At 49.2% G+C, this 24475-nt stretch overlaps 1 protein-coding gene across 1 annotated transcript; it reads left to right on the top strand.

Moving 5' to 3' along the window:
• The first annotated feature begins 1086 nt into the window (after positions 1 to 1086).
• Sarm1 (sterile alpha and TIR motif containing 1) lies at positions 1087 to 24436 on the top strand. The gene is given in 9 exon segments (NM_001105817.1): positions 1087 to 1683; positions 7006 to 7624; positions 9252 to 9464; positions 9728 to 9819; positions 9929 to 10164; positions 14653 to 14755; positions 14823 to 15012; positions 21349 to 21470; positions 22570 to 24436. Coding segments are annotated over 9 exon segments (2175 nt in total). The 5' UTR covers positions 1087 to 1213; the 3' UTR covers positions 22700 to 24436.
• Positions 24437 to 24475: the final 39 nt, after the last annotated feature.

Below are 24475 nucleotides of genomic sequence, written 5' to 3'. Positions count from 1 at the left end.
CTCTTTAAGCTGGGTGTCACAGCATAGGAAGTAATGAATTCTAATGCTTCAGGCCAGAGTCCATTCCTTTTTTTAAAATTTAAGATTTCTTTCTTCTATGTTTTGTGTATAAGTGTCTGCTCATGGGTGCATCTGTGCACCACATGCATGCCTTGTGTCTGTGGAGGTCAGACGAAGGCTTTGAATCCCCTGGAACTGGAGTTTTGAACAGTTATGAGCTGCCATTGGATGCTGAGAATCAAACCCGGATCCTCTGCAAGAACTAGTGCTCTTAAAGTCCCAGATCCCATTCATGAGGCTTCCACTAAACCATGGATCCTCACTGGACCCTCCTGGACCCACCTTCCATGACCTCATTTATTAAAAATGGACGCATTGGGCATACTTTTTAGACTCTAAGTGTGATCCCTCTATAAAGAAAACGCTCACTGGTGTGGAGTGTCAGGTTTGGGGCCAAATGTCAGGCACCGGCACGCTTCTGAAGCCCCTAAGTTTTCTGTTCTGTAATCATAGGTGGGCGTGCCTTTCGTGTCACCTCTCTATGGACTGCAGTAGTCTCAGCGGCAAAATGAAACACGAAATTTTCCTCCCTACAGACGCGTGAAGCCTAAATGGCATTAAAGGACTTTAAGAATCTCAACTGCGACTCTTTAACCATCCAGAGGGGACGGGCATACATTCAGCCAGCTTGCTACCACATTACCGGGGGAGGGAGGGGGCGAGAAGAGCGAGCAGTGGGAAACGGAGGACAGCTCTTCACAGCCCTTTCTACTACATCTTACTCACCACAAAGGGGAGACTAGGGAGAGGAGGCGGAGCCAGGTGTGGGCGTGACTGGAGACCTGGGATGGGTCTTACGCCTGCGGCGGGGGCGGAGCCTACGAGACCTAGAGGTGGGGCATCTAGTCCTTGACTCCGCTACTCAGAGGCGTGGTTGCTGTTGAGCATCTCAGCTCCGCCGTGCTAGAGACTGGAGCTGCGCTTTGTTCCGGGCTCCCGCATCTATACCCTCCCGCGTCCGGTTCAGGCTTCTCTCCCTGCATCCCCTTTCTAAGCCGCTGAGTCCCCGAGCTGCCCTCCTCCCTCTGCTTCTAAACTTATAGCCCAGAGCTCTTACCAGGTCCTGGTTTTCGCTTTCTCCTCCCAAGGCCGGGGTCGCTGCGCCAGGCCCCGGCCCTCCAAGGCCTGGCATGTCCCCTGCTGCCCAGCGCCCATGGTCCTGACGCTGCTCTTCTCCGCCTACAAACTGTGCCGCTTCTTCATCATGTCGGGCCCACGGCCGGGCGCCGATCGGCTGACAGTACCGGGACCGGATCGGAGTGGCGGCACCAGCCCATGGTGGGCTGCGGGCGGTCGCGGGTCTCGCGAAGTGTCGCCCGGGGTGGGCACCGAGGTGCAAGGCGCGCTGGAGCGTTCGCTGCCGGAGCTGCAGCAGGCGCTGTCCGAGCTGAAACAGGCAAGCGCGGCGCAAGCGGTGGGCGCGGGCCTCGCCGAGGTCTTCCAGCTGGTAGAGGAAGCCTGGCTGCTGCCGGCCGTGGGCCGCGAGGTGGCCCAAGGTTTGTGCGATGCTATACGTCTGGACGGTGGCCTCGACTTGCTGTTGCGGCTGCTTCAGGCACCGGAGCTAGAGACCCGCGTGCAGGCCGCGCGCTTGCTGGAGCAGATCCTGGTGGCTGAGAACCGGTGAGGGAGAACGCCGTGAGGTGTGGGGCGGCCAAGGCAGTGGAGGTGGTTGGAGATGGCATCCCATTGCTGATTTCGCCCTAAGCCCATAGTTCTCCCCTGCATCTGGGTGCCTTTCTGTGTGCTACCCTCTCATCAGGCCAGCCATGACCTCATTCTGCAGCGTCTGATCAGGAACAGAAAGTTTTTTGCTGGGATGAAATGGTAGGGGCAGAGAAAACTGAGGTATCTTCCCTTCTTCTTATATGGAAACACTATGCTTGGCTGCTTCTCCTTTGCCTACTTCCTGGGACCTTCCTTGAACTATTATGAAGCCTTTGGAGGGCTCACTCTCTCGGTCTTCCGGTGCCAGAGCAAAACAGGCTGTCACACTCCTAATTCTCGAGGAAATCTCAGGCTCTCAGCTCAGAATTTTTGGAGGAATCACTTTGAGCATCCAGCCCTCACAAGTGTCATGGGGATGAGCGAGGGGTGTTTCTCTGGCATTTTCGATCACCTTTGATATGTGGGGATTATACAACTGTCAAAAGTACACAAACAACGATTTAGGTTGGGAGACCCAAGGTAGGGTTCTGCTTGCTTAACCCCTCTCACCCAACATCCGCTGTCCTGATTGAGATAGGCAGTGAATAGGGAGAACTGGAAAATGGAGCGGGTGCTTGCTGAGTGTGTCGGGGCCCAGTTTGGCTGGTGTGGGTTTGGTATGTGGGTCAGGAAGCCAGAACTGGTGGTACCTGTGGACAGTGGGTGCAGGAAGCATGACGCAAACATGCCAACACGTTTTCAAGAATGAAAATGACTATCCTCGCTTATCGACAGCTCTGAGAGAGTAATCTCTGTAAATCCCCAAACAAAGGCGGATACCTTTCAGGACCAAGGACAGGGCACAAGGCCCGCTATCCCTCTCGGTTTTTTTCCCCCAGAAACTCATGAGCTCTGCACTCAGCCATCAGGGACAAGACTGGAAGGGAGAGAGAGAAAGGGACCACGGGAGGATCTGTGTTTATCCTCCATCAGTCAGGCTCCTCGATGCCTCTTTTTGTCATCCCATTCTGGCGGTTCTGGATGTCCCCAGGGTGCTGTTGCTTCCAGCCATTTCCCAGAATCCTAGCTCACTGGCTCTCACCCCTGAACTGTCAACAGTGTGGGGCTCTTCAACTCTGGTCCCATAATACCCAGTGAGGGCACTTCTAGCTAGCGGCCCTCTAAAATCACAGGGCCACTCCACCAGGGGGACAGAATGAATATACTGAGGAAGATAAGTGGCTTCCTCTAAATAGTGGATGAATAATAGAGGAGACGATTTTTAATATAAAGAAAGAAAACTATTACACATAAATTCAAAACGCAAAGGTGTACAACACGTGGTACAATGTTAAAGTTCTCAACAAAACCTCTTTGGAGGAAAACCACTGAACAAGCTTTTAGTATCTCCTTCCAGAGAGGGGCGGGGCACATACAAGCATTTGCATGAATACATACACACATACATGTATATATTTGCATATATGCAAAAAATTTTATATATATATATATATATATATATATATATATATATATATATATATATTTCCTTACTTGACAGCTGGGATTTGAAAGTAAGCCTGTGAATCTACAAAGATTGTGGCCATTCCATTAGACTCACAATCTCAGAGAACAGAATTGGGAAGTGAATTTACAGTTTTCACAACCATACATAGATTGAACTTCAGGAAGGTGTCTGGGCATAGGAAAAGATGAGGGCTGGAGGCTAAGACTAAGAGGTCAGAATAAGGTTCCAGCTGTGAACTGATGTTCCAGAGTAAGCCTTTCACTTCACTGGGCCCGAGGCTAGTCCTCTGAAAATGTGTTAGGTAAGATGGCTTTATTTTTTTTAATGTGTAGGAATGTGTTGCCTGCATATATATCTGTGTACCATGTATGTGCAGTACCCATAGAGGTCAGAAGAGGATGTTAGAACCCATGGAACTGGAGTTAGAGAGGATCATGAGCCACCAAGTGGGCTCTGGACATTGAAACCAGGTCCTCTGGAAGAGCAACCAGTGCTCCTAACCAGGGAACCAACTTTCCAGTCCTGAGATGATTTCTTATGCACATTCTAGCCCGAATAGCCTAGGAGTTTACCTAGTTCAAAGTCAAGATGAAGAAACTCTGTGACCTTGGGCATGCCATGACTCCTGTTTGACCTTAGCTTTCTTCCTTGGTAAAAGGGGTGCTTGAGTTCTAGAATCCGGGGTGGTTGGATAGTTCAGACCCATTTGTCTGTCCATTTGCAGGTTGGCTATAGAGAGGCTGAGTGATGAGGTCAGCAAAAAACTTTGCTGAACTAACTGCATGTCCAGGACTTAGCCAGACTCTGCACGGTACACAAAGTTTCAGGCACTGTGGTCACTGTGACATCCACAGAGCAAGAATTCTGTCATTGGAAGTAACCTGACTAGGGGAAGTCACTATTTGTTGAAGTAAGTGAGACAGGAAGTTTTTGCCCCTACCTTGAATACGCAGCTTGCTTGCTAGCCGCAGGCCTTCAGGAACTGCCTCAGGCATATCCTCCTTGCAGCAGCCAGTTTCTTCAAGCTTAAACCAGAACTGGATACTCCTTTCCCAAAGCTCTTGAGTGGCTTCCTGTTGGTTCCAAAGATAAAGTGCAGACACCCTGCGGGAGTTGAAAAGACTGCCAGGATGTATTTCTTCCCCACTTTCTTTGGACCCTCTGCTTTAGTGCGGCTAGCTCCCCAGGGGTACCCACTCTCTGAAAGCTGCAAGCCTATGCTTGCATGTACTTGTGTCTGCAATGGAAGATCCTCTTCTCCTGGCTCATGTCCCAACCGTCCTTCTGACCTAATCCCTAAACAACCATTAAATGTGTTTCTTGTATCTGGTGAGAGAGACCTTTGTTTCTTTTTCTGTGATGCTACAGATTGGATTCAGGACCTTATACATGTTAAACAAGCACATTGCCATTGACCTGCATTCCAAGCCTGTCTGTCTGTCTCTCTGTCTGTCTGTCCATCTGTTTGAGACAAGGACTCTATAAATTACCTAAACCAGACTACAACTCATGACAGTACAGGCCTTGAGCTTTCAATTCTCAACTTCTTTTATTTTGTTTGTGGGTTTTTGTTTTGTTTTGAGACAGGATTTCTCTGTGTAATTTTGGCTGTCCTGTAACTCACTCTTTAGACCTGACTGGTCTGGAGCCCAAGAGATCCATCTACCTCTACCTCTGGAGTGTTGGGATTAAAGGCCTGTGCTACCACTTCCAGAGTAGTTCTCAATTTCTTGAGTAGATGAGATTACAGATTTGTTACTGTGTCCAACTCGGTAAAACCTTCAGGATTGTTTTGAGTACAGGTGTTCTTAATTTACATAAATGATGCTGTATTATATAGTACACTATGTTTCTTTTTCCAACTTTATGTTATGGTCATAAGATCCTTCAAGTTACATACTGGTGCAAGGCCAGCCCGTCTACCTACTGAGTTTTAGGACAGCCAGGGCCACACAGAGAAAACCCTGTCGAGAAACAAACAAAAACAACAATGAAAAAAAAAAAAAGATCTTCGTATTACAATGACGTAACTCACCCAGTGGGCACCCCTCCCCCAGTGCTTCAGGACTTTCACAACCCTCCAGCCCTGTGTTAGCCAACCGGCTAGGCAAAGTCTATTCCGAGTACCAACCTCTGACTACCAGAAGGTTGAAGTGTCTCTTTCTGTTTGCTAATATATAGACTTTCTCCTTTATATTGTCTAAGACTCTGCCCATTTTCTATTGAATTTGATGCATTTGGTTGGTTTGAATATTTACTTACACATACTCTATGCATTAGTAAACCCCTTCTTGATTTTCTCCTTTTCCTTGCTGATGCTAGATATTGTGTTTATCTCTGGCCTCCTTTTTCCTTCTCAAACAGAGGAACTCATCAGTGTCAGGACCCTTTGCTCGCTCTCTCTCTCTCTCTCTCTCTCTCTCACACACACACACACACACACACACACACACACACACACACACACACGGCTCTGCTCTTAACTATTTGCAGGCAGGTTTCTCAATGTTATTTCCAAGATAAAAATCTCCATAGACACATCCCTCCTCCATGACGTCATCTAGTTTGCTAGCATGGTGCCTTACTACAGTGAACTGGGACATTCATTGGTTGCTTGCTCATGGCTGGCCTTATTTGCTGGGGCTGAGTAAGATACAGTCAGGCTTAATCACTGTTTAACATCAACCTCTCTAGTACCAACTTGGGCACACAGTAGGTCCTCAAAACATTCACCAAGTGAGTAAGTAAGCACGCATCAGTCATGAAACATGAAGGGAGGAGTCATTCAGAGGCAAGGTTAAAAGTGGTGCACTTCTAGTAATACGTCAAATGACAAATTCACATTGTGACAGCTCTGTCCCAAGTGCGTTTTATGGATTATCTTTTAATGATTTATTTTCGTCCATGGGTGTATGTGTATGTGCCTGTGTGTGTAGGTGCACTACAAGACCAGAAGAGAGCAAAGGTTCCCTGGAACTGGAGTTACAGGAGTTGTGAGCCATGTGGCCTGATGTGGGAGCTGAGCTCTGGACCTCTTTCCAAGAGCGGCAAGCACTCAGAATGACTGACCATTTCTCCTACCTCTGTGGAATATTGTAATAGTCCTGATAATACTTTTATAAGCTACGTATTATTTTCCCATTATGAGATGGGGAGACTGAAGTCGAGAAACGAGGTGTCTTATGTTTGCAATTAGAAAGCATTAGAAGGACGGAGAGATGGCTCAGTGGTTAAGAGCACTGGCTGCTCTTCCAGAGGTCCTGAGTTCCAATTCCCAGCAACCACATGGTGGCTCACAACCATTTGTAATGGGATCTGATGCCCTCTTCTGGTATGTCTGAGGACATTGACAGTGTACTCACATATATAAAATTTTAAAAATCTTTTAAAAAAAAGCAAAAAACAAAAACAGCAACAACAAAAAAAAAAAGAAAGAAAGAAAGAAAGAAAGAAAGAAAGAAAGGAAGAAAGGAAGAAAGAAAGAAAGCAAGCAGAAGAGAAGGGCCCAGGAAGGCCTAGGGATCTCCCATAGAGTTAAAAGCATTCAACCCTGTTTGGAGAGAGAGTAGAGGAGGTGGTGGCTGTGTCCAGGCTAGTGCTTCCTGATAATCAAAGAGACAGAAGTCAAGATCAGAACAGAAAGGGTAATAATACTGCCCACCATGTCTTTTACGACACTCGTGAGGCCCAGAGATCGGACCAGGCTTCCATGAGAAAGTCAAACTCAGGAGACTGCAGTCACAGGACGTTCTCCTTCTGTTTCTCGGCAGGGACCGCGTAGCGCGCATCGGCCTAGGCGTGATCTTGAACCTGTCGAAGGAACGCGAGCCTGTGGAGCTGGCACGGAGCGTGGCGGGCATCTTGGAGCACATGTTCAAGCACTCGGAGGAGACCTGCCAGCGGCTGGTGGCGGCCGGAGGCCTCGACGCGGTGCTGTATTGGTGCCGCCGCACAGACCCAGCGCTACTGCGCCACTGCGCGCTGGCGCTGGCAAACTGCGCGCTGCACGGGGGCCAGACTGTGCAGCGGTGCATGGTGGAGAAGCGCGCCGCCGAGTGGCTCTTCCCGCTCGCTTTCTCCAAAGAGGACGAGTTGCTGCGGCTGCATGCTTGCCTGGCGGTGGCCGTGTTGGCTACCAACAAGGAGGTAGAACGCGAGGTCGAGCACTCAGGCACGTTGGCGCTCGTCGAGCCGCTGGTGGCATCGCTGGATCCTGGCCGCTTCGCTCGTTGCCTGGTGGATGCCAGTGACACAAGCCAGGGTCGTGGACCAGACGACCTGCAGAGCCTGGTGCTGTTGCTCGATTCGTCGCGTTTGGAGGCTCAGTGCATAGGGGCTTTCTACCTGTGCGCCGAGGCTGCCATCAAAAGCCTACAGGGAAAGACCAAGGTACTGGTGCTTTGGTGCTCTCAAACTGGAGTTACAAACAGGTGTGAGTGGCCATGGGGGTGCTAGGAATTAAACCCGTATCCTCTGGAAGAATAGCCAGTGCTCTTAACTGCCGAGCCATCTCTTCAGCCCTGAGAGCCTTGATGTTTACAAAGATCAACCTGGCTGCTATAGATGTGGGTGTGACAAGGGTAACTCTAGGCTGTTGTGGATATTGGGAGACAAACTAAGAAAGTGGAGGAAGGACCCAGGTGGTAGTAAAGCATGCCTTTAATCCCAGCGCTCTGGAGTTAGAGGTAGACAGAGCTTCGCCAGTTCAAAGCCAGACTGGTCTACAGAGGAAGTTCCAGGGCAACCAAAGCTACAGAGAGACCCCGTCTCAAAAACAAACAGGCAAACGAAAGCAGGAAGAAAGGCAAACAAAACAAAACAAACAGGCAAACAAAAGCAGGAAGAAGGGGAGAAAGTGGAAGAAAGGAGGGGTGTGGACAGTAGTATCCAATAGACAGAGAAAGGATTGATCCTTAGAAAAGGGAGCAGGGGCTGAAGTTGCCCTTGGCCATGAGTATGAGGAGGTAAACTGGGTAAGAGATCGCAGTGAAAGGGGGAGACTAGTAGGCTGTGTTGAATTTGGGGTGCCCAGCAGATATCCAGTTGGGAATATCTTCAGTGGGCAGTTACCTCACCTGCATCTACAATATGGAAAAGAGCTGGAGACAGAGCCTTGGGGTAGAACCTCAGTGTATCAGCTAAATAAGGGTCATCTGAGTCACAGAGAGTACCCATGCCCGAGATCTAAACCACAGCACTTTCTTTGACTTACTGTGTGACCTTGGGCAACTGGCTTCCTTCCTCTGGGCCATGTTTTTACTTTTCTGGAAAACTGAGGGAGTCAGACCACATCACCGGCACTTGCCCTTCTCATGGGATTAGCGAGTTTCATTACAAAGAGCTTGTGGGTTTTGTTCTTAAAATAGTACAGGTTTAAGATTGTCACTATACTGTCAATCTTTTTATATTACTCTGGGGTCCCTTGGGAGTTGGTGACAGCGATGAACAGGGAGGGGACCTCTGGTTTGCACTACACAGCAACACTGACCCTTAGCTTTCTCGGCCCTTTCTCATCAAGGACAAATGAATGAAGTGTAACAAAGACATATAAGTCCCACTCCATGTGGTGACTAAGACATGTCCTCAACTGGCAGTCCATGATCAACTAGTGACAGGGACATTCAGAGTGTGGTAGTAGGGCCAACTGAAGGTGTGGAATCAAAGCGAAATACATGGAGGAGTTATTGATCAAACTGGATTTCCATGAAGTAGTGGGATTCCAATCAGGCTAAAAGAACCCTTAGGTTTAGGAACTCCACAGATGCGGGAGCTGGGAGTGTGGAGGTCCACTGCCACCTCGCGGCCATATTGAGAACTACAGACTTCTTCCTAGGGTGTATAGGCATGGAAGTTGGAGGTCCTACTAATCAGGTAGGGACGGGGGTAGAAGGGGTGACTTAGTGATGAAGGCTAGGGCAGTTGGTGGGCCTTCATTGAGAAGAGGCAGGAGATGCCACGTTTGGTGGCAGCTGGGGAGCTGGGAACCTCAGGCGCCCTTATCCATCTTCCTTCCTAGGTATTCAGCGACATCGGCGCCATCCAGAGCCTGAAACGCCTGGTTTCTTACTCCACAAATGGCACCACGTCGACGCTGGCCAAGCGCGCGCTGCGCCTATTGGGCGAGGAGGTGCCAAGGCGCATCCTACCCTGCGTGGCCAGCTGGAAGGAGGCTGAGGTCCAGACCTGGCTGCAGCAGATCGGCTTCTCCCAGTACTGCGAGAACTTTCGGGTAGAGCTGTGGGCAGCCACCTTCCCCTTTATCGAAAGAGAGCATCCCCGAGGGTCGCGCAGCCTCTGGGGGGTGTCCTGAGCACAGGTGTCCGGGTGCCCTATAGGCCTCAGGCCAGCTTCTCCAAGGTGGCCTTTTAGTAGTGGGAAACCCGCGTTCAGCCACCTTCGGGGTCCCATCAGCCTCCACTACCACCTCCTGTTCTTCCCCCTTGCATCTTGGGGTCGAGGGGTGAGCCTTCCTCACACCTCCCCCTCCCCCAGGATCAGCAGGTAGATGGTGATTTGCTTCTACGACTCACAGATGAAGAACTCCAGACAGACCTAGGCATGAAATCAAGCATCACCCGCAAGAGGTAAGGAGCCCCCAGCCAGTCTAATCCAGTTGGGTCTTAGCCCCTGCCACCAGGTTCATCTTTAGCACCCTTAGCATCAGAACCTCATAGTCTTTTACCTCCCGGGCAGGTTCTTTAGGGAGCTCACGGAGCTCAAGACCTTCGCCAGCTATGCTACTTGCGACCGCAGCAACCTAGCAGACTGGCTGGGCAGCCTGGATCCTCGCTTCCGCCAGTACACCTATGGCCTGGTCAGCTGCGGCCTGGACCGCTCCCTGCTGCACCGCGTGTCAGAGCAGCAGCTCCTGGAGGACTGTGGCATCCGCCTGGGGGTGCATCGCACGCGCATCCTCTCTGCAGCCAGAGGTAAGTGAGCACACCTGGGAAACCCGCTCCAGTTCCAATCCTGAAAGGGAGGGGAGGACCAGGCTGGAGATGCAGAGCCTCCCTTGAGGAGTGAGCATCTGGCTGGGTTAGACTGGGCTCTGAGGGTGTAAAGATGAGTCTGCTTCCTTTTGTCCATAAGGAGTCCTCCGCCGGAGATGGGTACCAGAACAAGAGTAAGGATACAGTCAGCAGGTGGCCACAGGAGGAAGCATTCCCAGGACTCATGGGAGCCCAGAGGAATCACTGCCTGTCTTGGTCACCAAGGTTCAGACTTGGGAGGAGGGATTGTCCAGGTTTTAAGGGATATGTGAGGGCAGGGAGAACAGGAAGGACAGCCAGGCAGGGGCAGCTTGAGCAAGTGTTAGGAGAGGTAGGATAGTACGTGAGTATTATTGGTGGGACATTTGTGGTCTGGGGTGGGACTAAGGGCGTGGCGTTATCATATATCCAACATTTTATGAAGTCTGAGTTCTGGTGGTATGTCCGAGCAGAGCCTCGGGGGCAGCTCCCTTTTCTTACTGACTTATTTCCACGGAACAATTTGCTCTTTAGCCATATATATGTATATATGTATGTATATGTATATATATTAACTATATATCCCAGTCATGTTTTTTTTTTTTGTTTGTTTGTTTCTTTTTTTCGGAGCTGGGGACCGAACCCAGGGCCTTGCGCTTCCTAGGTAAGCGCTCTACCACTGAGCTAAATCCCCAGCCCCCCAGTCATGTTTTTTCTTTTCTTTTTTTTTTTTTTTTTTTTTTCAGAGCTGGGGACCGAACCCAGGGCCTTGTGGTTGCTAGGCAAGCGCTCTACCACTGAGCTAAATCCCCAACCCCGTCAGTCATGTTTTTTAAAAGATTGATTTTTATTTTATGTGCATGAGTGTGTGTGTGTATGTATACCCCCATGAGCCCCTGATACCTAGGGAAACCAGAAAAGGGCATCAGAGCCCCTGGAACTGGAATTACAAATGGTTGTGAGTCACCATATGAGTGTTGGGAACTGGATCTGGGTCCACTAGAAGAGCAGCCAGTGTTCTTAACTTCTGAGTCGTCTCTCAAGACCTTGTAGTAAGCTTTTAACATATATCTTCATAACTGAGTGTGAGGTATACACCTGTAACCCCCAGCATGTGGGAGGTGGAGACAGGAGAATTGCTAAAACTTCAAGGTGAACTTGGTATACGATGGAGTCCAAGGCTATCCAGGGCTATGTAAACTGATCCTGTCTCAAAAAACAAAACAAGGGGCTGGGGATTTAGCTCAGTGGTAGAGCGCTTGCCTAGGAAGCGCAAGGCCCTGGGTTCGGTCCCCAGCTCCGAAAAAAAGAATCAAAAAAAAAAAAAAAAAAAAACAAAACAAAGTGGATAACCCAATTATTTTATGACCATTCTATGTTGTGGAAGTTCAGTATTTTAAATTAACTTTTAAAACCTTTTAAAGAATCAAAAGAGGTAGGGGTTGGGGATTTAGCTCAGTGGTAGAGCACTTGCCTAGGAAGCGCAAGGCCCTGGGTTCGGTCCCCAGCTCCAGAAAAAAAAGAACCAAAAAAAAAAAAAAAGAATCAAAAGAGGTTCTTAGGGCTGCTGAGATGTTTCAGGGGGGTAAAGGCTCTTGTCGCCAAGCCTGATGACCTGAGATCAATTTCCATGACCCACATCATCGGAGAGAAGACGCTCCCACAAGCTGCTCTCTGACCTCCCCAGGCACCACTGTGTGGCACTCCATCCTGTTCTCTCTCTCTCTCTCTCTCTCTCTCTCTCTCTGCTTTTTGTTTGTTTGTTTTTGTGGGGGTTTTGGGTTTTTGTGGTTGTTGTTATTGTTTTTAAGACAGGGTTTCTCTGTCCTGGAACTCAATTTGTAGACCAGGCTGGCTTCAAATTCACAGAAATCTGCCAGCCTCTGTCTCCTGAGCACTGGGATTTAAACATGGCAGTATCCAGCTCAAGTTGTTTTGAAAAGCTTGTAACTGAATATTTCCATCATAGGTTTTAATTTTAGAGATAATAAAATGAAAAAAATAATCTGAATACATTTTCCAAGGTTATAAAAGCCATTAAATGACAACTAGGATTTGAGCCCATATATTTTTCTGCATCCTCAACAGACAAATGTGTGCGGGTGTTAATTATGGATATTATTAGAAGATGAATCCATTTCATTTCATTTTATCCGTCCACTAGGCAAGAACAAACCAAGCACCTCCACGGCAACAGGGACTGTTTCTCCTGCTTTCAGCTGCAGCTTCTGTAACTCCAGGATTCCTTTTGTTGCTGTTCTTTCTTTGCCTTGATTTCATTCATTTTTGAGACAGAATCTCTCTGTGTAGTTTTGGAGCTCGCTGGCCTTGAACTTCGGAGATCCACTGGCCTCTGCCTCCCAAGAGCTGAGACTAATGGTATGCGGCATCTCATCCAGCTAAGATTTTTTTTTTTTTTTTTTTTGTTCTTTTTTTGGAGCTGGGGACCAAACCCAGGGCCTTGTGCTTCCTAGGAAAGCGCTCTACCACTGAGCTAAATCCCCAACCCTCTTTTCTTCTTTTTTAAATTTTTTTTTAAGATTTATTTATTCTATATATATATGAGTACACTGTAGCCGTCTTCAGATACACCAGAAGGGAACATCAGATCTCTTTCAGATGTTTGTGAGCCACCATGTGGTTGCTGGGATTTGAACTCAGGACCTCTGGAAGAGCAGTCAGTGCTTTTAACCACTGAGCCGTCTCTCCAGCCCTCTTTTCTTCTTTTTTAAAAATAAGGTTCTAAGGCAAAAATAGTTGCTACTCTGGGAAATAAAGAACCATGAAATCTTCATTTTTTGTTTTGTTCTGTTCTAATTTTTAATTAATTAATTAATTTTGGTTTTTTGAGACAGGGTTTTTCTGTGCAGCCCTGGCTGTCTTGGAACTCACTATGTAGATCAGGCTACCTCTGCCTCCTGAGTGCTGAGCCCAAAGGCGTGAGCTACCACAGCCTACTGTTTTATTTTGTTATTTTGTTTGTGTGTGTAGCTCCTTTGTATGTCTGCATGTGTGTTCATGCATGTGGAGTCCAAAGGTCAATATTGGGGTGCCTTCTTCTTCTATTGCTTGTCACTGGTTGTTTTGTTGTTGTTTGTTTGTTTGTTGTTTGTTTGTTTTGAGACAGGGTCTCACTACACAGCCCCACTGGCCTGAAACTCACAAACAGATCAAGGCTGCCCTCAAACTCACAGAGATCTTGCCTGACTCCCAGTGCTACGCTCGAGCTGTGAGCCGCCCCAACTGCATGATTTTATTTTATTTTATTTTATTTTTTGAGACCAGGTCTCACTGAATTCAGAGTTCACCTGGCTAAGCTAGGTGACAGTTGGCTCTGGAGATCCCTTTCTCCACCCTCCTCCGTTCTACAGTGCCAGGGCTACAGGCGTGGCCACCTACCATACATGCACACTTTACATTCTTCATACTTGTTCGTCTTTTTTGGGGTATGTGTGTCATATGCTGTGAGGCCTTGCATGTGAGGAGCAAGCTCGCCTCCACTGAGCTGAGTTCCCTACCCACGCAGTTTGTTATCTTATTACATTTACTTACCTTAGTGTGTGAGAGAGACTGTGCGAGAATGTGTGTGAGAGTTTGTGAATGTGTGTGAGTGTGTATGAGTGTGTGTGTGTGTGTGAGTGGTGTGTGTGTGTGTGTGTGTGTGTGTGTGTGTGTGCATCAGACAAGGTCTTGTGTAGTTCGGTCTGGTCTTAAACTTGCTGTATAGCTGAGACTAGCCTTGAACTTGTGATCTTCCTGCCTCCACCTCCCAGTGCTGGGGTGACAAGCCGCTGTGCCTAGTCTGCAGCTTTTCCCCTTTGTGGTGATGCGAAGCACAGCTACACTTTCACTTTCATCACAGCGTTCAGAAGATCGGATTTTTGTATCGGCAGGCTTTGTATCGGATGCTTTTGCTTAGCTGCAGACTAATGTGATGGGACCCCTGTGATGTAGGCTAGGTTAAGCGAGGACATCTAGGAGGCGGAGTCAATACAGCTTCCCTTACAGCAGTTCATAGTCACCGTGGGTGTCTCAGATGGCTATAGTACTATATACACTACTATAAACTTAAGAGTACCGGCATTTAGCGACTCAAATGTAAGGCAGGAGCTGAGGTAGAAGCCTGGGTTTCCAGTAGGAAAGAGGAAGAAGGACCAGCGGGATTGGCTTAACATAGGCTCAGTTTGGAGTGCTTATGGGCAACTAGCTAAGCTACTCTGCAGTTCAGAAGGAAGGTAAAGCTAGAGATTTAGGTCAGTGTCCTCAAGCTAGATCCTTCCTGGCCCAGGGCTCACTGAGCAGTAACGACCCTTTCTGAAGCAAGTCACGTTGCCCAGACAGACCTGAGAAGTTTGAATAGACAGGGACCGAGTCTCCAAGATGACAGACCTCGTAGTAAGTAGTGGGGAAGGGCCGCCCTCACCTCCGTGTCTCTTTCCTTGGCTCCAGAAATGCTACATTCCCCGCTGCCCTGTACCGGAGGCAAGCCCAGTGGAGACACCCCAGATGTCTTTATCAGCTACCGCAGGAACTCGGGTTCCCAGCTGGCCAGGTGAGAAGGGGCGGGCAGGTGGATGGGGTTCGGGGCCAGGCCAAAGTGTTGACCCTCTCCCCTGCAGCCTCCTGAAGGTGCACCTGCAGCTGCATGGCTTCAGTGTCTTCATCGATGTGGAGAAGCTGGAGGCCGGCAAATTCGAGGACAAGCTCATCCAGAGTGTCATGGCGGCTCGAAATTTTGTGCTGGTGCTGTCTGCGGGAGCGCTGGATAAGTGCATGCAGGACCATGAATGCAAGGACTGGGTGCACAAGGTAGGTGCTGACCTGGGCCTCTGTGCTGACACATCGCCCGGGGTGGAAGGCTCCAGGTTTTCCCTCACCCCTCGTGGTCTGCGCACCCAGCCACAATCAATTCCCAGCTCAGTTTTCTCATCTACAAAGTAGTAATTACTGACCTGTCTTATCCATTTCTAGGGTTGCACAGATCGGAGAGAGATAAAAATGCATGGAAAAAATAACACTTGAGCCGAGTGGTGGTGGTCCACACTGTTGATCCCAGTGCTTGGTAGGCAGAGATGGATCTCTGTGAGTTTGGAGTCAGTTGGGCTGTATAGTGAGACCCTGTCTCATTAAAATAAAATTAAAATTAAAAACTGAAAAAGAAAAACCACCATAAAATATTGCCCACACTGATTAATGTGAGCACTACGCCAGGGCTGAGATGATCAGGGTAGGCTTCATGGAGGAGGCAGAATTTGAGAAATGTACTAAGAATGCTAGTTAGGGGCAGGAGAGATGGTAAAACCACGTGCTGCTCCTACAGAGAACTGGAGTTCCTAGCACCTACCTCAGGCTGTGCGCAGGCTCCGTAACTTCCTCTCTAGGGGATCCAACGTCCTCTTCTGGCCTCTGAAGGTACCTGAAATATCCACACACAGACATAAACACACAGTTTTGGGTTTTGTTTGTTTGTTTGTTTGTTTGTTTGTTTTTAAGGTGTCATAGACTCGATGACCTGAGTTTAGGCTGAAGGTCAGAGGTACAGCGTCCTTACAGTGTGGGCCTCAGATAGGTTGGGGTTTGAGATCTGACTTTAAAATCTGTGGTTTCCGAGGACCTGTATCATGCCCCATGACAGAACTGAGAATGTTGGGGCTGACCTGAGAGATAGTTGAGAGAACTTCGCATGTTGGTAGCTTGAAACTGGCCATGGTGGGAGTATTTATACCAAAGAAGTTGGCAAGCATTGCAAAGCAGGACTGGGGGGGTTCTGTTTATGTGGTTGGGTTAGTTGCTTTTTTTTTTTTCTTTTTTCTTTTTTTCGGAGCTGGGGACCGAACCCAGGGCCTTGCGCTTGCTAGGCAAGCGCTCTACCACTGAGCTAAATCCCCAACCCCGGGTTAGTTGCTTTTTACTCCCTGTGGAGAGCTCACTACTTCACATCCACCAGGATCCCACTTGTTAGGCCAGAGCTATGGCGCCAGAGCATAGAGAGTATAAGGGAGGGAGACCAGCCACAGGAGCCGGCTCAGCACGTCAAGGCACCGGCTGTCAGACCTGACAATCCACGTTTGAGTCCTGGATCTTACATGGTAGAAGGAGAGAACTGGTTTTTTGTACAGATGTCTTCAGAGCTCCATGCATGTGCTGTTGTTGCATGTATGTACACACACACACACACACACACACACACACACTCTCTCTCTCTCTCACTCACACACACACACACACACACACACACTCAGAGAGAGAGAGAGAGAGAGAGAGAATTCTTGGGTCCCCCCAAGTAACAACAGGGTTTTTCTTTGCCTGCTGTAGCCCATTTTAGCTCTCAAATACATAGCGACCTAATAAATTTATTAAGAAGCTGCAGTAATTATGCTAGACTCAGCTATTCTAATCCTCATGTCTGCCTACGTCCCAGCCACTTGCTCCTTTACCTGCATCTGAGGGTCCTGGTTCGCTCTGTTCCATGTATGTCCTTGTGGCTGCTCTCACACTGAGACCTCATGGCCAATCTTTCTGCTCCTTCTCCTCCTGGTCAATCTCTTTTCTCTCTTTGCCTGGGACCCCTGCCACCCCTCATTGGGACTGGAAGTCCCGCCCTATTCTCTTCTGCCCAGCCAGAGGCTGAATAAGCTCTTTATTAACCAATCAGAGGTGATGGAAATGAATTTCTACACATCTTTGAGACAGGAGATGCTCCAAATATCATGACAATGCCAACATCCAGACTGCAGCCAGATCTCTGGGCACAGCAATCAGTATCTAAATACAGTGCACAATACCATCCCCCAACACACACACACGCACACACATAGGCATACACACACATACACACATACACACACACATAAACACACACATACACACACACACACGCACACACATAGGCATACACACACATACACACACATACACACACACACATAAACACACACATACACACACACACACGCACACACATAGGCATACACACACATACACACACACATAAACACACACATACACACACACACACACACACACACACACACACACACACACACACGTTTGAAAAAGTGTTAAATAGGTAAGGTAAAATCTGCACGCAACGCCCTAGGGGTCAGAGAGTCCATGTCAGGTGTGGTAGTTTCTTGGCTTGTTGCTATGATAAGATCCTGGCAGAAGCAAGTTAGTGACAGCAGGGTTCATCGCAGTCTGCAGGTAAGTATCATGTTCCGTCACAGCAGGGAAGGCAGGGAAGGCAGGGAAGGCAGGGAAGGCAGGGAAGGCAGGGAAGGCAGGGAAGGCAGGGAAGGCAGGGAAGGCAGGGAAGGCAGGGAAGGCAGGGAAGGCAGGGAAGGCATGGCAGGAGCAGCTTGGGGCAGCCGGCCACATTCCATCTACAGTCAGGCGGCAGAGCATGGCTAATTCTGCTTCTTGGTCAACCTTCCCCTTTTGTGCTGTCTGGGATTGAGGTTTAGGAAACGGTGCCACCCACTTTTAGGATGAATCTTCCTGCCTCGGTTAACCCAACCAAGACAATCCCTCACCAGAGGCATGGCTAGGGCTAGCCTAATCTAGGTAGTCCCTTACAGATGTGCCCAGAGGTTTGTCTCCTAGGTAACACTAGATCCAGTCAAGTTGAAAGTCAGTTTTAGCCACCATACAAGGGGAGATGCTAGGGCACTGAGTGTGAGGCTAAACACGGAGTGCCATCCAGGTTGGCAGTGGGAAAGAGGGCTGAGGCCTAGAGGCTACAAAAGAGGTGCTGAATCTGGAGCCTGGCTCCTGGGGGAGACATGGGACCAGGAAGATGTCTTCTGGGAGGGTGACGGGCAACCTTCTGAGGGGATGAGAATTGTCTATGAGTGTCAGGCCAGTTCAGACCTGTTGTGCATGTGCACAGCCCAGGATGGGCTTAGCCTCAGAAGACTTAATCTGGAGCCCCCTGGGGCTGCAGGTTTGAGGGACTTGGGGAGAAGCACCTCCCACCCTTTGGCATTTCTTCCCATTATCTGTCAGATGACAAGGCTCCAGAGACCAGTCTGGATGGCAGCTATAAACATTCTTCCCCTGGGCGCCAGCCCTGAGCCTGGTGAGGAAGGAACGCCCAGGCAGGTGGTAGATATGGCTTGCTCCTTGGATTTTGTCCCGAGGTCTCTGTCATCCTCTTTAGTTGTTTGCAGTGCCTAATTGTCTCGGGCTTCATACTCCCTTCCTGGAAGCCACATTTAATGGCTAATCAATATACAAACCCACAAGTGAACTGCACTTCCAAAAGTCCCGTCCCTGAGGTTCCCCTCAGAAGACAAAACCCATTCGGTAAGTGCTTACCAGGTCAACATTAACAGCGAGTAGTGTCCCCAGAAGAGTAGCCTGTGGGACAGCATTACCTCTGCACTTTACATTATTTGTTTTTAATTTTTATTTGTTTCCCTTTTTGGAGATAGGGTATAGCTATGCATAACCCAGGCTAGCCTCTAATCACAATCTTCCTCACCTTAGTCTTCTCCTGTGCTAGAGTTACAGTCCTGAGTTACCACACCCCACTGAATTGCTCCTTAAATATACACAGTTTTTAAGTACTAAATCCCGCTCCAATCACTTGCTGTGGGATGTAGCCATTATTCCACACAGCAATCCAGTAAGATCATTTAACTGTCATTAACCCTGGTCTACATATTAGAAAACAGACTTTGAAAGCCCATTATTTTTGCCTTAGGTCACAGAGCCTGTGTCAGAAATCCTGCATATTCCTTACTTTTCTCAAGGTTGTAACCAAACAGTGGACAAAGAGAAACTTGAGGGAGGAAAGGTTTATTGTGACTCACAATGCAGGGGCTTCATCCATCATGGCTGTGAAAGCCAGGAAGCAAGACCAGCTCCTGTCAGTAGCTGGAGGAAGGTGCTAGCTCTCCTCTCTGGATGGGGGAGGAGTGGGGAGGTTGCCATTCAACTGGCTTTCTTCTTCCCGCCCCCCCCCTTATATTCAGTCTAGGACCCCAGCCTGTGGAATGGTGCCAGTCATATTCAGGGCAGTTCGACCCCCTTCAACTACTCCTCACTAAAACATTCTCACACATACCCAAGTGAATATACCTCCCCAATGGCCTAGATTAGTGTGTGTGTGTACGTCTGTGTGTGTGTGTGTGTGTGTATCTCTCTGTGCATCTCTGTGTGTGCGTCTCTGTGTCTCTGTGTGTGTATGTGTGCGTCTCTGTGTGTGTTTCTCTGTATCTGTGTGTGACTCTGTGTGTGTCTCTGTGTATACACAGAGAGTTGAAGAACAATACACAAAGAGTTAGTTCTTTTCCTTCCACAGTGAAAGGGACTGAACTCAGGGTGACAAGCTCTGTGGCAAACACCTTTACCAGCTGAGGCATCTCACTGGTCCTCTGAGTGTTTTTAACTCACTAAGGCCAACAATCAAAATTAAGCAGTCGTAGTCAATGTGAACCTGGATCTTTTTATTTCAGAATGCAGTCCCACTACTATGTGTTTTGCTGCATTCATTCATTCATCTGTCCAGGCAGTGATTAAGAATGGCTGACTATGAGCAGGGCTTGGTGAGAGATGATAAGAAATAATGAAGAACAGGCGTGGCCCCTGCCCTGAATCATCTTGTGACACCACAGAGAAGAAAAGTATGAAGTAAATTACCCCTGAATTAGTTAAAGTTTTAACTGTTCCGTGAGCCTCAGAGCCTGGGGAATTTGCATAGGAGACCTGATTTGATCAGAGATGTGAAAGCAGGTTCCTTTGGGAAGTACTGATTGAGCTCAGACCAAAACCATGAGTGGATATAGGCAAGGGAGCAAGGAACCATGTTCTAGGCAAAGTACACAGCACGCGCAAAGGTCCTGTGCAGGGAGAGAGGCAGAAAATGGAAGGAGCTGCAAGCTCTGACTAAGAGGACAAAGCAGGGGTGGAGTTTGAAAGGTGGGCTGTGGATGACTGTACAGGGCCTTGTGGGCTACCAAAAGGACGTAGAACTTTACTCTATGAGCCACGTCAAGTCCAGAAATGAGATGTCAGATTTTTTTTTCACACAATGGTCCCTGAGGTTCACTGGCCAGCCTAGTGTACCTGGTGACTTCTAGGCCAGGGAGAGACTGAGATGGTTTGAATAGGAATGGCCCCCACAGACTCATGGGTTGGAATGCTTGGCCCATGGGGAGTAGCACTATTAGGAGCTGTGGCCTTGTTGAAGTAGGTGTCGCATTGCTGGAGGAAGTGTGTCACTGTGGGGGCTGGCTTGGAGGTCTCATATGCTAAAGGTATGCCCAATGTGGCACACAGCCTCCTGCTGCTGGCTGGTCTGGTTGTAGAACTATCAACTCCTTCTCTAGCACCATGGCTGCCTGCACTCTTCCATGTTCCCACCAGAGTGAGAATGGACCAAACCTCTGAAACTGTAAGCAAGCTCCAATGAAATGTTCTCTTAAAATAAGAGTTGCTGTCATGGTGTCTCTTCACAGCAACACAACCCTAACAGAGACCTTGTATTCAAAGGGGTGGTGGTGGCACCTGTCCTTGTGTGCTGTCTGTTGCTGGGACGTATGTTCTATTTCCAAATGCAACTTGGGAAGGGAAGGGTTCACTTGTGTACAGGTCCTCTCTAGGCCTGCCTGTCCTAGGATAAAGACTAAAGGTTTATATACTGCGAAAGCTGAGAGAAGTCAGGGTAAATTTTCAAACCAGTGTCTTGCCCCCCACTCATCTCAGGCTAAGGGTCCTCTCATACCCGCCGGGCTTCTGTGTGGGACTGGGGAGAGGGTGTCTGTGTTAACCAGGTATTCACCATGTGACAAAACACTCAAGGACATCACAAGGGAGGAAGACTTACCTTGGCCCATGGTTTCCGAACTTTTTGGTCCATGGTCACTGGTCCTGTTGCCTTGAGTCCTGCTCTGAATTGGAATGTTGACAGTGGCCAGAGGCACAGAGTAGGAAAGGGGAAAGGTTCTACCAAACCTTTCCAGGGATAACCCTATCCCCACCCAACCCCATCCCACCCCCATTCCCTCCTTTATCCAATTAATTCCCACTTCCTGAAGTCTCTCAGCCATTTCCCCGTAGTGCTGAGGACAGCATCCAAGGCATGGGCTTTTGCAAGGGTTTTCAAGATAAAACTCAGTTCCTTTTTCATTCTTCTTTCTCCAGGAGATCGTGACTGCCTTAAGCTGTAGCAAGAACATTGTGCCCATCATTGATGGCTTTGAGTGGCCTGAGCCTCAGGCACTGCCTGAGGATATGCAGGCTGTACTCACCTTCAACGGCATCAAGTAAGCCTCAAGCTCTGAGGAGAGTTAAGGAGGAAACTGTGGTGGTGGTGGTGGTGGTGGTGGTGTGTGTGTGTGTGTGTCTTTGTATGTGTGTGTATGTGTGTGTGTGTGATATGTGTGTGGTGTGTGTGTGTGTGTACATGTGTGTGTGTGGTATGTGTGTGTGGTGTATGGGTGGTGTGTGCTTATGGTGTGTGTGTGTGTGTGTGTGTGTGTGTGTGTGTGTGTGTGTGTGGTATGTGTATGTGGTGTGTGCGGATGTGCTTGTGTGTGTGGTGGTGGGGGTGTAGCATTAGATATTTTAAAATGCATCATCCCACACCACTGCTGGTTACTCTCTAGCCCGGCGGTCCTGAAATCTTTCCATCTGACTTGTTAAATTCCCTTGGTGCTTCGCTGCCACGCTAGCCCCATGCAGTGGCTGCCCATCTCACAGTTAGCTGTCACAAATATTCCTATAACCTGGTAAAATCAAAACTCTTGAGGCTTGCAATTTATAAATCAGATTTATATCAGTAAATTCTCACCCCACAAAATGTCCACACAATAAACTCAGAGCCAATTGATATTGATATAAAGTGCCCACCTAGATAAGACAAATTGTCCTATAAGATATTCATAGCCACCTGTGGCTCTTTAAAGCCACACAGATCTGGGTCATCCTTCTCTTCCTCCACCTTCCTTCCTTCTTTCCCTCCATACTCTCTGTCCTGTCTCTAAAATTCTCAGCCCGCCTTTCTGGTTCTTTTTTTTTTTTTTTTTTTTTTCAGAGCTGGGGACTGAACCCAGGGCCTTGCGCTTCCTGGGTAAGCGCTCTACCACTGAGCTAAATCCCCAGCCCCTCAGCCCGCCTTTCTTTTTCACTGCCCTATCACACACAGACCTTGCCTTATCTTGGGCCTGCCCTGGCCTACATATAGACATGAACCCACAGTGGGTTGTATGTGGTGTGTGTGTGTGTGTGTGTGTGTGTGTGTGTGTGTGTGTGTGTGTGTGTGTGTGTGTTCAAGACCACCAGCAGCACCTGGGTGAAGCAGATGGCCCTGGCCCACAAGGGCTCTACTCACCCTCTGACCTATTTTGTTCTCTATGTGCACAGATGGTCTCATGAGTACCAGGAGGCCACCATCGAGAAAATCATCCGCTTCCTACAGGGTCGCCCCTCTCAGGACTCCTCTGCCGGCTCTGACACCAGTTTGGAGGGAGCTACATCAATGGGTCTGCCTTAACCTGTCCCCAGTTCCCATGCCCTGCTGTGACCCTCGATTCATGTCCCTACCCTTAAAGGAATAGCTCCTCTAGATGCCACCCTGGCTGAGGCAAACCAGACTGTCCTCAGGCAGTCCTTTCCCTGCTGCTACCCTGTGGCCTACATCTAACCCAGAGATGCCAGGCACAGGTTAGATGAGAGGACACTCCTGTGTCAGGCCCTGCCATCAGGTTCCAGCTCCCATGCAGAGCCATGTCCCTGCTTAGTTCTGGACACCCAATACAGGGGAAGGCCATTTTCCTATCTACTGACCTAAGAGCAGCCAACTTCATTAGGGTGAAGTTGGCCGCCTCCTGTAAGTGCAACTACAATGTCTGGATCCCCAAACCTGGGCTCAGGAGGATGCTGGGGTGGGAATCCCCCAAAGTCTATCTACTCACATTGTGCCTGGCCCCTGGCTCACCCGGCTTCCTCCTGCCTCATGGCCTTGCTCTGTAACTACTGGGTACCCCTTCTCGACTTCTGTTAAGCAGCCTCCTTTGGCATAGTGGGAGTCAGGGCGCGGTTGAATCGATCCTCTGCCTGGCCTTGTTGTCCCTCCTGGTGTAAGAAGGGACCCCTTGCTTCTTCAAGGGGATCACAAGAGCCCACCCAAGCCCAAACCTCTGTGCGTGCCTTAGGCTCCTGCCTAGCCTATTCCACCTGGCTTCCCCGGCTCCTCACCCACACACAGGGCTTGTCACCCACCTGCTCAGGGAGCCCCAACATTACCAGTAGCCTGCACAGAACCTGCACCATGGGAAGCAGGCAAGCCATCCACAGGCAAGGTCTAATACTGGGGCAGTGTCTCTCACTGAAGTGTGTCAAATCCACTGGGAAATCTTGTGAAAGTTCAGAGCAGGCCATCTGGGAAGTGCCTGGGTCTCTGCCTTTTTCTGATTCCCAGGGGAGCTGATGCAGGAGAGCCCTCACCAATCCAGCCATGTTCCAAACACCCCTCCCCTGGTCCCTAATCATCGCAGCAGCCTTTTCCAGTCCTGTCTCTCCAGTTTCACAGAGCCGAGAGGCTGAATGATGGGACCAGGTCCCCAAGTCCCCAAGTCATTGGTAGCAGCCTCAAGACCCTGCCCTAGCCCTGGCATCCAGCACTGAAGTGTCCAGGTCTGTCCTGAGACTCATCCTAAAGGCTGTGGCCCAAGCTGGGTAGCTGCCTCTCTCTGGCCACAAAGAACTGAGCAGTATGGGGTGGGTCTTGGCTAAAAGGCAGAGCCTAGGGCATACAGAGATAACTGAGCAGGATTGTCCCATGTCCCTCCCTTCACTGGACAAGGAAGGCAGGAAAGCCAGCTCTTGCCGTTACTCAGACTCAAGCTTGGGATAAGCTGGCACCACCCTGCTTGCTGTCTCCTGGGGGTTGTGGGGTCACACCTCTCCTGGAGCTGCCCAGGCTACTTGCCCTCGGTCTACATTATCAGAGAGCCAAAAGGCTTTCTCTCCAGGGTTGGGGACAGATTCCTCCCGCTGTCCATCTTCCATGGGTTGTGGCTGGCCCCTGGCTGTGACTATCTGTAGTCCTGTCACCAGTCACAATCCCACATCCTATTCTGTGGTGAGGCAGATGGAATGGTGCCCTCTATGATAAATGCAACGACAATACAGCATATGAGTTCTCCCTTGGGAAATGTTCTGTCTTCAGTCCCACATTCTCCAGAGATCCCCGTGGGCAGTACTGGAGAAATTTCTGATTCTTCTTGTTTGGGGCATGTCACGACTACCTCCACTGTCTGGCCTTCTG

This window comes from Rattus norvegicus, chromosome 10 (assembly GCF_021556685.1).
Source record: "Rattus norvegicus strain SHRSP/BbbUtx chromosome 10, alternate assembly SHRSP_T2T, whole genome shotgun sequence".
NCBI classification, from domain to species: domain Eukaryota; kingdom Metazoa; phylum Chordata; class Mammalia; order Rodentia; family Muridae; genus Rattus; species Rattus norvegicus.
Note: the sequence above shows the minus strand (reverse complement) of the source record. Positions and strands in the feature narration are given on the sequence as shown.